Source organism: Nyctereutes procyonoides, unplaced genomic scaffold (genome assembly GCF_905146905.1).
Source record: "Nyctereutes procyonoides isolate TBG_1078 unplaced genomic scaffold, NYPRO_anot_genome, whole genome shotgun sequence".
Lineage (NCBI taxonomy): Eukaryota > Metazoa > Chordata > Mammalia > Carnivora > Canidae > Nyctereutes > Nyctereutes procyonoides.
In genome coordinates, this window is record NW_026575049.1 from 48,853,194 (window position 1) to 48,866,576 (window position 13,383).

Sequence of the window (13,383 nt, forward strand, 5' to 3'; positions counted from 1 at the left end):
AATGAAAGATCCTCACATTTGGAAGATCTGCATAAATCAGTGCACCAATATTTTCCAAATTACCAATATATGTCACAAAATCATGAATGAGTAAAAGACCCCTTCAAATAACAACACAAACCAATGGATTATAATGTAATAGAGCATAGTAAGTTCATTAATATGGTTTCAGATTCCACAATGAAACAAACTTTTAAGAAACTACCACTTACTGAGTTTTGGTAGTGCATCAAATAAGAATATTCATCTGAAAAACCTTTCAAAACACATCTCCCTTTTCCAAATATGTATCTGTGTGGAGGTGGGTTATCTTCATACACTTCAGTTACAGTCTAGTAAGTTAACATTAAAGATAACTGTAAAAATGTAAAACAATGTAATTCTTCTCACTAATTTTTTGCTGTTGGTTGGGAAAATATGTACTTATTTTTCATTAAAATAAACATTAGTTGCATTAACATGTAATAGTTTTTAAAAATTAATATTTTAATTTCTCACTTTTCATTTTTATATGGTAAATATCAGTAACAATAACTCACATAACCAGAAGTTCCCTGGGGTCCTCAATAAGTTTTAAGAATACAAAAGGGTTCAAAGACCAAAAGTTTTGAAAAATGTAGATCTAAACCATTGAAAACAGGGAAATAGCTCTCCATTTTATGAAGCTCCTAAGCTTCTATAGCCTGTCTCAGTGACATACTTAAGTTTAGTAAGCCTCCATGAGAACATTTTTCTTCCTTATGCTCAACCTGAATCTTTGGCAGACTGAATAATCAAAGTTCATTTTCTTCTGTCTTCACTGTTTTTATCTGCCTTAACATTCCAAATGGTTATTATGTAGCCTATGACTAAACCCAAGACTCCAAGAAGAATTTGACTATTCTTTTTGCTGTCTCTGAAAGTAGTCAACTGCCTAAAGCAAAAAAGTGGGTCCTTGTGTATTTTCCAGTCAAATCAGTTAGCAAGCCTTGGCCTTGGCTTGTGTTGTACTGGGTGAGCTTGATATATAACTGGAAAAGGATAAAGAGTCGAAGGGAGGCTTCTTAAAAATTAGATTTAAAAGAACATTTTTATACTCTGTAGCAGCTGAGCCACTGGAAGAAAAGTTGAAAAGAGAAAAGAAAGGGGACTACAGACTCAGAGACGACAGCCCCAGCAGTGGGACTAACTAACCCAGTGGGTGGCATGACCTTCACTGTTACAGGACAGGGGAGGAGGCAAATATACCTCACCTGGGTGTGAGATCATGAGGAGCTTCATGTATTCTCAAATACATAGGAGGCAATGTCATCAGCTGAGAGGAGAAAAAGGAATTTAGGAAGTTTAAGAGAAAAAAAATCAGGAAAACAAATGTGCCACAGAAAAAGAATGAGCCTCCCAGGTATTTTCAGCGCAATGTTGAGTTCTGAGATTGTGAATCTAAAGGAAGACAAATTAGGTCAAAACTGTTCTCAGCAACAGTCAGCTGCTCAATGCTGGCTGAACAGAGGCAATGGCTCACCCCACATGGGGACTGATCAGCCACGCGTCTGAAGGAAAAAAGGGCAAAACTGGTGAGATGAACACAAAGTGGTTTCAGTAAGAGGTTATGTGGTCTAGACGAGGTAAGGTAGGGGAAGAGAGGGGCTGACTCTTAGTGGTCTGTGAAGCAGATGTGGTGAAGCACGAGAGTCCAAGGATCAGCTGTGGCTTTCCCAAAAGTCACCTGAGGAGCTTTAGGAAAGTAATATTCCTGAGGCCCAGGCCCACCCCCACCCCTAGAATTCCTTCCAGATTTAATGAGTCTAGAACAGGGGCTTTGGCACTGGCATTTTTTCAAGCTCCCTGGGGTTGAGAACTAACAAGGTGTGACAAGGCTGTAAAAGTGTGGCCGTGAGGACCTCTGAACAGTGAGCTAAAGAACAGGAAAAGGTGAGATGATGCTCTGAAAGCAGGATGGTTGAAAAGGAATGTCAGTCGTCGAAGTTTCCAATAATGGCAAGATTCAGGGTGAGTTCATGAGAGGGGTGGTGAAGGCAGAGAAGATGACACAGTCTCTGGAGATGAGGAGGTCAAAGAACCAAGAACACAAGGCATAGGGAGTTCATCGTAGTGGAGGGTAAGGGTAAGTCACTAAGAACAAGAGCAAAATATGGCAGAGAGATGTAAAGTGGGGCTGAGTTAAAGTCTTCAATGAATGAAGAGGGGTGACCAGTGGGTTGGGAAATGCCAGCAACATACGCAGGAAGAGACTAAAGAATGATTAATTCTGTCTATGATGTTTGCTAAAAATAAAGTTATAAGGAGGCTACCAATTCTAGTTCTACCCAAAATAAGGTTTTCAATTATTTTGTTTGGTGGTGGCTACAGCAGAGCAGAACGCCAAACCTTCTTCTAACATGCTCAAAGTCCCTTCATTGAAGTATAAAATGTGTGAATTTTGGCAGTTCTGAAAGAAATTCTAAATCCCCCCAGAATATTTAAGTGAAAGACTTCCTATCTGAATTCCTTTTTTCCCTGTAGTTTATACATATAACTGAGCATCACTGGAAGGATCAAAAAATCACCATGACAAGGTTCTTAAGCTATACCTTCCTGAGCTATACTTTAATGTTTAGAGGCCAGGCATGTGTACATTTTACTGAAGAGAGGGATCATAATTTTTATCAGATTCTCAGAGTTTATATCCTAATACCAAGAACCACTGATCGAAGTTAGTGGTTAACCATTTTCCTAAGTTAGGCAATCAAGCTACTTTTAGGTGAAGCCATGCCGCACTTAATGAAAAATCTCCAAATTCTGCCAACAAGATGAAAGAAGTCAATACCTTCTCAGCTATAGATAAAGCCTGCTCACCCATTCAAAGGGTTTTCAGTGAAAAGCTTATATGTAAATATGAAGAAACAGAGGTACTGGATAACTGGAGAAAGGCTGATTTAAATAAAAGCCCAATCCAAGGGCACAGCAAAGTACACTGTAATGTTCCCTATTATACACAATAAATGTGTCCCTGGAAAGTCAGGATTCTACTGTATATTAAAAGAGTATTATTTCAAATGTACCATGGAAGCAGTTTCTTAAAGGAATATGACAGGGAATGATTTTGGAAATGCATAACTCTCTTTAATGCAATAAGGCCTGTAATTTATTGTTGTTGTTGCTGCTGCTTTAATCCAGATTAGTACAGGTACAGTGTTTGCTTATAGCAAAATATACCAATATATCAGTTGATAAATATTTTTTTCCCTCCAACACAATGGGTCTAATGGTAAATACTATTATGGCCCATGGTAGAGAATGCCACTGTGGTATACTTTTTGTCATCCACCTGTTCTGTCCCACTCTAAGGACAAAGTAGCATCAACAATTAAGAAAGCACTACAGTGTTCCCTCCACTCAACTGAAGCACCTACCAGCTCCTCCTTAACAGCCACGCCTTCTGAGCCATCATTTATCTGTAGGGTGGTCTTCTTCACCCGTGGCACCCTCTTTGGTTTGGATTCCTTGGCAACAGGCTGCTTACGACTTCTGGGGACTTTCTTTTGGGGCTCCCAGGTACTATCTTCCTTGTCATCTTCTTCAGAGGCAGATGATCTAGAAGTGAATTGACAGAAAAAACTCTAGGAAAAATGAGGCCAAATGTTAAAGGCAGAAGAGACATGTTTCTTAAAAGAAGAATAAGGTAGGAGGCATTTAATATAAAATGGAGTGATGTGAGCACAGGCTATGAACAGATCCTACACACAAAGATCCTAAAACAAGAGTTGATCAAGGACCAATGTAAAAACAGACCCTGAGGGCAGCCCGGGTGGCTCAGCAGTTTAGCGCCTGCCTTCAGCCCAGGGTGTGATCCTGGAGTCCCGGGATTGAGTTCCACGTCAGGCTCCCTGCATGAAGCCTGCTTCTTACTCTGCCTGTGTCTCTGCCTCTCTCTCTGTGTCTCTCATGAATAAATAAATAAAATCTTAAAAAAAAAAAAAAAAACAGCCCGATATGCTATGAATCACAGGTCTCTCCATTCCCCCCCTCACCTACCCAGCACATGCACGCACGTGCGCACACGCGCGCACACACACACACACACACACACACACACACACACAACAGAAGAAATCATTTATTATCTTATGCAATTTACCAGGTGGTGTCACACCACAGTCATTGTAAGGTTTGCCATTATAACAATGAAAAATACTTAAACAATTTCCTAAGCAGTAATCAAATTTACTTAAAGTTATTCAAACCAATGCAAGGAATGGGAAATGGCTCTAGGAAACATCCTAAATTACATAAAAAGCCAGCACCAAGATCCTTCCAAATGCTTCAATTAACCATTTTCTGTTCGTTTGTTTTTTTTTCCCCCTTTCACAGAATGGATTTGTTTCCTGGTTTATACTGGATCAGGTGCAGCTATAGTACTTTCTAACAACCCACGAATCAAACTCACAGCAACAACAGGAAAAATAGCCATGTGAACCCTGGTAAAGAAACATCATGCTCCTGCCAACTCACTTAATTCTATGCCTACCCCTAATGTAAAAGGTCAGTATTGGTGAGAAGGACAATCACTTCCTTCATTTAGGCTAGTGAATAGGGATATTTGGCTTTTTGAATGGTTTAAGCTCTGCCTGGAGGCAAAAACCTGATTAAATGACTTCTAAATTATGCTCTCCTAGGTCTCCTATAGTCCCCCAAGGAATTCTCTTCAGAAGCAGATGCAAGCTAAAGCCTAAGAGTAGGCAAAAACAAATAAAATCATTTAAACTCACATAACACATAGCAGTGTCATTGAAAGGAGGGAGAATTCAAAAACCAAGGAAACAGAAAAGCAGGGTTCTGCTCATATTATCTCCAAACTGAGCAGAATGACTTCTTTCCACGTCAGTCTCATCCAGCAGGAGTGCAGACCCCAGTTCACAGGGGGGCAGTTTCAAAGGTCACATGACAGACACAAAAAGGCTTTCAGGTATTAGAAAGAAAAACATTAATAACGTATTATTTTATTATACATGGGGCAGTTTTAAGACAGCTGGTCATCTCTTATTACTAATTGTGCATCTGGCACTCACTCTTGAAGCACATCTTTCATACCTTCCAGGTCTTTCCAAGGTCTTCACTCCCCTGGTTTTCCTCCTCTTTCCCTGGCAGCTTCTCCTTGTCCCTTTGCTTATCTCTCTTCCTCTCCCCAATCTTTCAATGTTAGGATCCTCTAAGACTCAGCCCTCAGCACTCTTCTAAGCTCTCTTACTAGAAGATCTTACTTCATTCAATAGCAAAATAGAGAAAATTTTCAATTTTATATCTTCCACTTGACCTGAGCTCAAGACTTGTATATATACCTTTATTGGATGCCTCACAATCATCTCAAAATTACCAAGTGCAAAACAGAACCCCTGATTTTACTACCATCACATCTGATCCTCTTCCAGTCTCCCCCAAATTACTGTCTTTCCTTCATACCCCAAATCTAATGTATCAGCATAGCTGGTCTGCTTTATCTTCAAAACAGATCCCAAATTAGACTACTCACCACTTTCATTTCCAGGACCCTAAGCTTCTACAATAATCTCCTTAACTGATCCCCTCTTCCATTCCTGCCCCCACTGTGGTCTATCTTCCACCAAGAAATCAGAATGATCTTTTACAAATGTAAACCAGATCACGTCTTCGCTGCTCCAAACCTTCCAATGGCTTTCCCACCCACTGTCACCAGCTAGACCCCAAGACCTGACCTTTACTGCCCACTTGCTTTGTTTACATTTTTCCTTAAACTCCTCTTTCCAACTTACCTCTTAACTCAGGCAACTAAAACCCAAAACAATCCTTCAGGTGATGGCAACTGCCCTGACAAGACCTCTCCCTAGCCCAGACCACTCAGACCCTTTGAGCTAAACCTCTTACTTATACCTGCACAATTGACCTTGGAGTGACCCTGGTATAACTGGTGATTACCTTTACCTAATTATAACACTAAAATCTCCCAAGGAGGCACCACAGCCTCACTTATGTACTGTACAATGTATGCATAGCACATTTTCTTAAGGTGCAAGCACCATACATAGATGACAAGGCTTCCCTATATAAATATTCATCCTAACTCTAAACAAAAAGGTATCCATTCACCCTTTTTGGAAGCTTTGAAAGCTATTCCCAAGATCTCTTTCTTTGCTGCAAATAAAGTTTACTTTGTGTGACAATTCCACTTGGTCTATCTGTGACTCACCAAAGAGCAAACTCATATTGGTTCTGTTACATCACTTCAAATAAGACTCTAATGCTCTGTCATCTAATTAGATCCTGCCCATTCCAACCTCATTTCCAATCACTTTCTGCCTTGATGACTCTTATCTGACAACATAGGTCTTACTGTGTGTTCCCTGAACACACCAAGCTCGTTTCTGCCATAGGGTCTTTGCACTTGAGGCTCCTGCTGCGTGGAACACCCATCCCCAGATCTCTGCAAGTGGTACTTCCAAATTTCGTTTAGATTTCTTGCCACATCCTCCAAAAGAACCTTCCTGAATACTATATCCAAGATGTTCCATGCCCAGAACCACTGACCACACTATCCCTGGCCCTGTTTTATGTTCTTTTAGAGTACTTATTATTGCCTAGCATTAATCAATCACTTACTTAACAAATATCTTCAGGGCACAAACATTACAGTGCTCTAAAGCAGAGGTTCTCAACGGAGGACAATTTTGCCTCCATGGGAAATATCCAGCCATGTCTGTCACAAACTGGGGAGATGCTATTGGCATCTAGTTGTTAGAGACCAGTGATGCTCCTAAACATCCTGCAACGCAAAGGACAGTCTCCACGGCAAAGAATTATCTGATCAGTGGTGCTAAGTTTAGGAACTCTGCTCTAAAGCAATATAAAACACCCCCTGCTCTCATGGAGCTTATGTTCTAGTATAAATATGTTATATTTGGTTGGTTACTTTCTCTCTCCTTCTTCAATAGTTTAACAACACTGAGATAGAGCCTGAGATACAGCATGAGTTCAGTAAACATTTGTTTCACTAATGAATGAAAAAGACAGCCTTGGGACACGAGTGGCTCAGCGGTTGGGCATCTGCCTTTGACTCAGGGCTTAATCCTGGGGTCTGGGATCGGGTTCTACATTGGGCTTCTGCATGGAGCCTGCTTCTCCCTCTGCCTGTGTCTCTCTGTCTCTCTCTGTGTGTGTCTATCATGAATAAATAAATAAAATCTTAAAAAAAAAAAAGAAATTAAGAAAGGGAGAAAGACAGACAGACACAGCCTTCTTCAACCTAAATGATTTACATTAGTAAGTGACAATGCATTCCTCCTTAAAATATACGTAATTCTTGTAACCCCATATGAAACCAATATGCTTACAACTCAGACAAGGAAGAGAATTCATCTTTGGATACCACAGCCTGGACCTTTATTTTTGCTCTTCTTGGCAATGATGACATCTGAAAGAAACAGAACATAAAATCAGCATGCCCTGAATCACCTGAATGACTGATCACTTATGTTGTCTATAAAGTGATGTGCCTGATGTTAAAAAAAAATGCCATTGGTAAAAAAATGTGAAGCATTCAAAAGCCTGAAGAACTGGTTTCCCCTCCCACATGGCTGCCAACTAAAGGAGCAGCTAACAGCTTCAAATGGTTTAAAAGCCTGATGAGTATAGGCCACCTTTGGAAAAATGTAAGCTCCAACAAGGTGACAATTTTTAATTTTTTTAGAGTTATATGACTGAGTATACCCCAAGTGGTACTAAATGGCTTATCAGACAGTAAATTACAAAATCCTCTATTAAACTAGGTATCTCGAAGATTAGAAGTATTTTCCCACTTCTGTATCTTCTTACAATATAAAGGAAAAGCCTATCTACAAAGCTGACAATCAAATAAATGATGTTGCAAGATTAAACAAGCAGCCAGGTTATTCCTTTTTTTTTTTTTGGCAGCCAGGTTATTCCTAAAAAAGATATCCATTCCCTTAAAATAAAATTTACAGTATTTACCACTTATTTGAAAATAAAAAAATAAATTAATCACTAATGTCATTATAAAATATTTACTAAATTCAAAGGTCTAACTCTTTAAAAACTTGAGACAAATAACCAGAGACATCCTATAATATAGAAAGTAAGCAAATTTACTTTAGCTACTAAATTTTATTATCTAAAGAGTGTATGTCAAGCGTAAGAACTACATTAGACTCTGACATGCTTGGAACCCTTTAAAAGTTTCTAAACCAGTCATATTTTATAATGCCTCTGGTTGTAACTTCCACTTACAGGAGAAAGGAATGCCTCACAGAAATAACAAGAGGTTGTCACAAACAGAACATGTGCCCTCAGCTCTATATAGCTCAACTCAGTCCAGAAAGTACAGAACTATTAGCCAAGAGAACACTGAGAGGAAAGCAGAACAAAAGAAACAAGAGTCTCCAGGAAGTAGACAGGACAATTTTTCATCTTCTTCACCTCTCTTTTTGTCATTTTATGTTTATGCAGGTCATCCTTCTTCAAATAAGTGCTTCTAGATATTGATCATAAAGAAATGGGTTGGGACACCTGGGTGGCTCAGCAGTTGAGCCTTTGGCTCAGAGCATGGTGATCTCAGGATCTGGGATGGAGTCCCACATTGGGCTCCTTGCAGGAGGCCTGCTTCTCCCTCTGCCTGTGTCTCTGCTTCTCTGTGTGTGTGTGTGTGTGTGTGTGTGTGTGTCTCTCTCATGAATAAACAAAAAAAAATTTTTTTTAAAAAAGGGTAACTTCTAATTTCTGTGTTACATGCATTTTACACAACAAAACAAAAATGCAAACAGAAAAAGTCAGTGTATGATGGGGTAGCATTTCAAACCAGGGCAGAAATTAATTATTCAATAGGTGGTATTAAGAAAACAAGCTATCCCTGTGGAGGAAAACAAACATTTAAGTCCTACTGCCACACGCTGAACAAAATTTTATTCTATGCTAATGATTTAAAATGTACAAAATAAAACTATAAAAGTACTACAGAAAATAAAGATGATCATTTTCATAGTTTGGAGTAGAGGTGGGGGTATACAAATTTTTCCAGGCATAACTCAAAATTTCAAAAGACAAAAAGACAAACAGATTTCACTACATAAAAATTAAAATTCCAAGTCAGCAGTGGGACCTTTCCAGAAGCAAACCAATTTGCTTTGCACTATCCTCAAAAAAAAAATCCTAAGAAGCAGTGCCTGATACCTTGGAACTATGGATGAAGAGACTAAGGGCTGGTATAAGCTGTATGAGGCAAAGGAATATCTCTAGAGGCCCTACTCTACTTCATGCTATTAAGCAACTGACTCAGGAAGACATCTGGAGATCTGGAAATTTATTCTCTGGAGAGGATAAAACAGCTTCTAGGCTAGAGGACATCAAGTATAGTTGTGGGCATGGGAATGCTAAATGTAGAGAACCCCTCCCCCTAGTCCTCTTCTCCCACTAGGCTCCTAGTCAGATCCTTACTCTCTAGGGAGAAGAATGGAAAGGTTCTTCGCTGGACAATCTGACTAGCCCAAAAATAAAAACCTGAACATACTAAGTTTCCCAACAAACAACCTAACCAAATCATCTACTCCCACCACCCCATTTTACAATATACCTGAATTCAGAACATTCCCTTATGGACCACCATTCACCAATTCTCACTCCATACTTCATCCTTAATAGAAATGGGTTTAAAATAGGGGTAGACAAACGCTGGTAGTCTCATAAAATGTTTTAACCATTAAAGAAGACTTCCTTGAAATAAATATTTCTAAATGTCCCTTAATTAGGCATCCTGGAAGCACTGTTACCACTGAAAGATAAGATATAAAATTGTCTTTTGACAATTAGAAAAATAAGAATTTGAAAGAGGAGGAGGGGGTGCCTGTGTGGCTCAGTCAGTTACATGTCTGACTCTTGATTTCAGCTCAGGTCATGCTCTAAGGGTTGTGAGATCCAGCCTTGCAGCAGCAGGCTCTGTGCTAGGCATGGAGCCTGTTTAAAATTCTCTTTCTCTGTCTCTCTCTCTCTCCTCTGGCACATGTGCTTGTGTGTGCTCTTAAGGAAAAAAAAAAAAGAAAGAAAGAAAAGAAAAGAAAAGGTGGGAAAGGAGAACATGCATGAGCACACGGTTAATTTCAGAGTGATCAGTTTTAGAAAAAGTATATACAGAAACTAAGGACCTAGAAATTATTTCTTAAAAGCTGCCTACACCAGGCATACTCCCAAGGATATGCATATTCCAGTTTAAAGACCAGTGTTCTTGGGAGTTGTTTCTCAACCTTCACTCCTCCCATGTTCCCTTTCCTCATATCACAGGATTTGTTAGACTAACAAACCATTTCCACGGTTTTAAATATCTATATCATCTACTTATTAACGATCCTAATACTTCCATCCCAAATCTTGCCTAAGGTACGGATTTACATAGTAAATTATTCATAATGCCTATGAAATTATGTAAATGCCTCAAAGTTACCTAAAATTTAACATATCTACGATGAAGTCTTGATAACCATTTCCTGTTATAAAACCCATTCCTACCCCCAGTCTTTCCCATCTCAGTAAATGGCACCATCATCCACCTAAGTGAATGGCTAAACCAGAAACTTGGAAAATTTTTAATAGCTTCATTGAGCAATAATTGACATAATAAATTGTACGTGCTTAAAGTGTACAAACTTGGTAAGTTTTGGCATATGTACACCATCTCCACACTCAAGATCCTGAATACATCTATCATCCTCTAAAGTTTTATTTGCTAGCCAAAGCCTTGCAAATCTTTCTTACTTTTACCTCCCACAACCAGTCTACTAGTAACATAACATCTTCCTCCAAAATATAGGCTAAATTTCTGTGATCTCCAGTGAGTCTTTAGTCTGGTCTTTTGTAATATCTCTTACCCAGACTACTGTAATAGCCTCTTAACTAGCTTCCTTGCTTCCCCTCTTGCCTTTACTACTCATTCCCCACATACCAACGCAAAAAAAAAAAAAAAAAAAAAAAAAAAAAGATGATTTAGAAAATGCTTAACCATTTAATGACTTCCCACTCCATTCTCCACATAGAATCAAATCATACTTTTTTTAACCACAGCCTTCTAGAATACCCTACAGAACTGACCCCCACCTACCTTTCTAACCACCTTTATCATGTGCCATAGGTCTTCAGCCAGTCACTGCATTGTTTCAATCACTATAACAAGTATGATCCTTTGCCCATTTCAGGTTCACTCTGCCTGGAACACTATCCTCCCTGCTCATCAATAGGCTGGCTCCTCATCTCTTAGACCTCAGCATTTTAGGCCTAAAATGGGTTTCTCAGATATAACATTATTATAGGACCCCATTTACTTCCTTCATACAGTACTACACAAAGCACAATCTATAATTATCCTTGTTTATTGTCTGCATCCCCCATGTTTACTTTATGGCAGTAAACTCCATGAAGGAAGAAACCACATTTGCCTTATTCACTTCTCCGTAACAGAGATTAGCACTTAACAGCTGCTCTATAACTATTGAGTAAATGAACATAAGAATATATACAAAACGGTCTTTATAGAGGAGTATACACTTTTCCCCCATCACTATTAGGCAATAGCACACATGGCACTCATTGTTCTTTCCAAAGAGTGATGGTATAGGGGATCCCTGGGTGGCGCAGCGGTTTGGCGCCTGCCTTTGGCCCAGGGCGCGATCCTGGAGACCCGGGATCGAGTCCCACATCGGGCTTCCGGTGCATGGAGCCTGCTTCTCCCTCTGCCTGTGTCTCTGCCTCTCTGCCTCTCTCTCTCTGTGTGTGACTATCATAAATAAATAAAAATTAAAAAAAAAAAAAAAGAGTGATGGTATAGATGAACCTTCCTATTCTTAGTGACTTGAGATTTCTAACTTTCAATGCTGTCTCACTCTGTGGACACATGAGCACATTCAAAACCAGTTGCTGTGACGTTACTCAGGGAGGAGGCACTAAACTAGGGCAACTGAAAAATCAAGGGGAGGGGGATGAGGAAGCTGGCACACACCTAAATGTTACATTAAAATTGAGAAATCCGGGATCCCTGGGTAGCTCAGCGGTTTGGCGCCTGCCTTTAGCCCAGGGCGCGATCCTGGAGTCCCGGGATCGAGTCCAGCATTGGGCTCCCAGCATGGAGCCTGCTTCTCCCTCCTCCTGTGTCTCTGCCTATCTCTCTCTATGTCCATCATAAATAAATAAATAAATCTTAAAAATAAAATAAAAATAAAATTGGGAAATCCACAATGAGAAATTTTAGGAAGAGCAGAGGAGAACAACTTTCTAAGAGGCACCTAAAGAAATTTCCCTGAGGTGGGGGAGGGGAGAGAAGAAAAGAGAAGGGGAGGGGAGGGTAGGGGAAGGGGGGAAAAAAAAAAAGAAATTTCCCTGAGTACAAAAAGAAGTGCTTGGAACGTCAGCAAAGATCCTTCCGTAATAAAAATAAAGTAACAGACGTGGAAAGAGCCTCAGAAATCATACAGACCTTTAAAACAAAGGCAACCACAACGACAAAAAAATCAGACGCCTGAGATCCAGCGAGGTGAAATGGTGTACTCAAAGGGAGAACCTATATTCTGGTTAAGTAGCTAGAACCCAGAGCTCCAAACATCAAGCCTAGGCTTGCTTCCCATTCCACAAACATTCTATGAATGGCATTCTGGCGCGTGGGAGGGGAGAGGAAAGTTGCCTAGACAGTTCCCATCCATTCATTCCTTTCCTCAAGAGTTATTCGGCGCCTCCTAGAAGCCAGGCGCCCTGCTAAGGATGGAGTCGACGCAGACCAGGCCACGATGTGATGGTGAAAAGGGCGCTTCCTCCCCCATCTCCGATAACTTGAGGTACAGAGACAATCTGGGTTTGCCCGGCTTTTCCCACGTCTGCCCCCACGCGCTGAGAGGACGCGCCAGGTGACACGCGGCAGGCAAGAGGGGTTTCCGGGTGTAGGCTGCAAGATACAGACCGCAGACCGTAAAATGTCACGAGACTTAGCACTTTAAAGAGGGATGTGATTTCCCAAATGAGCGCTCCGAACCTTTTAAACGGCCCCTAGAGCACCGGAGCCCGGGCTCCGCGGGGCTCAGCTCACCTTCCCGCCCGTCGAGTCGGAAGGCCCGGGATTCTGGGTGTGTGACCGCATCTTCCGGTTCCCGCCGGAAGTTTTTCAAACGCCGGAAGTCCCGCCTCGCTTCGCTCCGCCTCGCCGCAGAGTCGCCGGGCTGTGCGGGAGCGGGATGGAGCGGAGCCGGACGGAGGCGGGGCTAGAGCGAGGATCCCGCGGGAGCGCGGAGGTGGGGCCCTGCTCCCGGGCGGGGTCGGGGGGGAGGTTCGGGGGCTGGGGGGGCGAGCGCTTCTGCCGGGTCCTGGGGGAGGTGGGGGCGGCGGTGT

General features: G+C 41.0%; 1 protein-coding gene across 7 annotated transcripts in view; it reads right to left on the reverse strand.

Annotated features, from left to right (window-relative positions):
• SRBD1 (S1 RNA binding domain 1) overlaps nucleotides 1-13,121 on the reverse strand; it is a 275,664-nt gene extending 262,543 nt beyond the window's left edge. For 4 of the 7 annotated variants that reach the window (XR_008664926.1, XR_008664927.1, XM_055328956.1 and 1 more), the window contains exons 1-3: nucleotides 13,085-13,120; nucleotides 7,344-7,423; nucleotides 3,393-3,573 (exon numbers count right to left, since the gene is read on the reverse strand). Coding sequence is in view for 5 of the 7 variants with exons in the window: in XM_055328956.1 (XP_055184931.1) it covers nucleotides 3,393-3,573; nucleotides 7,344-7,423 (261 nt within the window). In the remaining 2 variants the exon portion in view is untranslated. Of the gene's footprint in view, nucleotides 1-3,392; nucleotides 3,574-4,748; nucleotides 4,927-7,343; nucleotides 7,424-12,481; nucleotides 12,503-13,030 lie in introns of those variants that run through there. The other 3 variants (XM_055328953.1, XM_055328954.1, XM_055328955.1) reach the window with 3 other exon arrangements.
• Nucleotides 13,122-13,383: the final 262 nt, after the last annotated feature.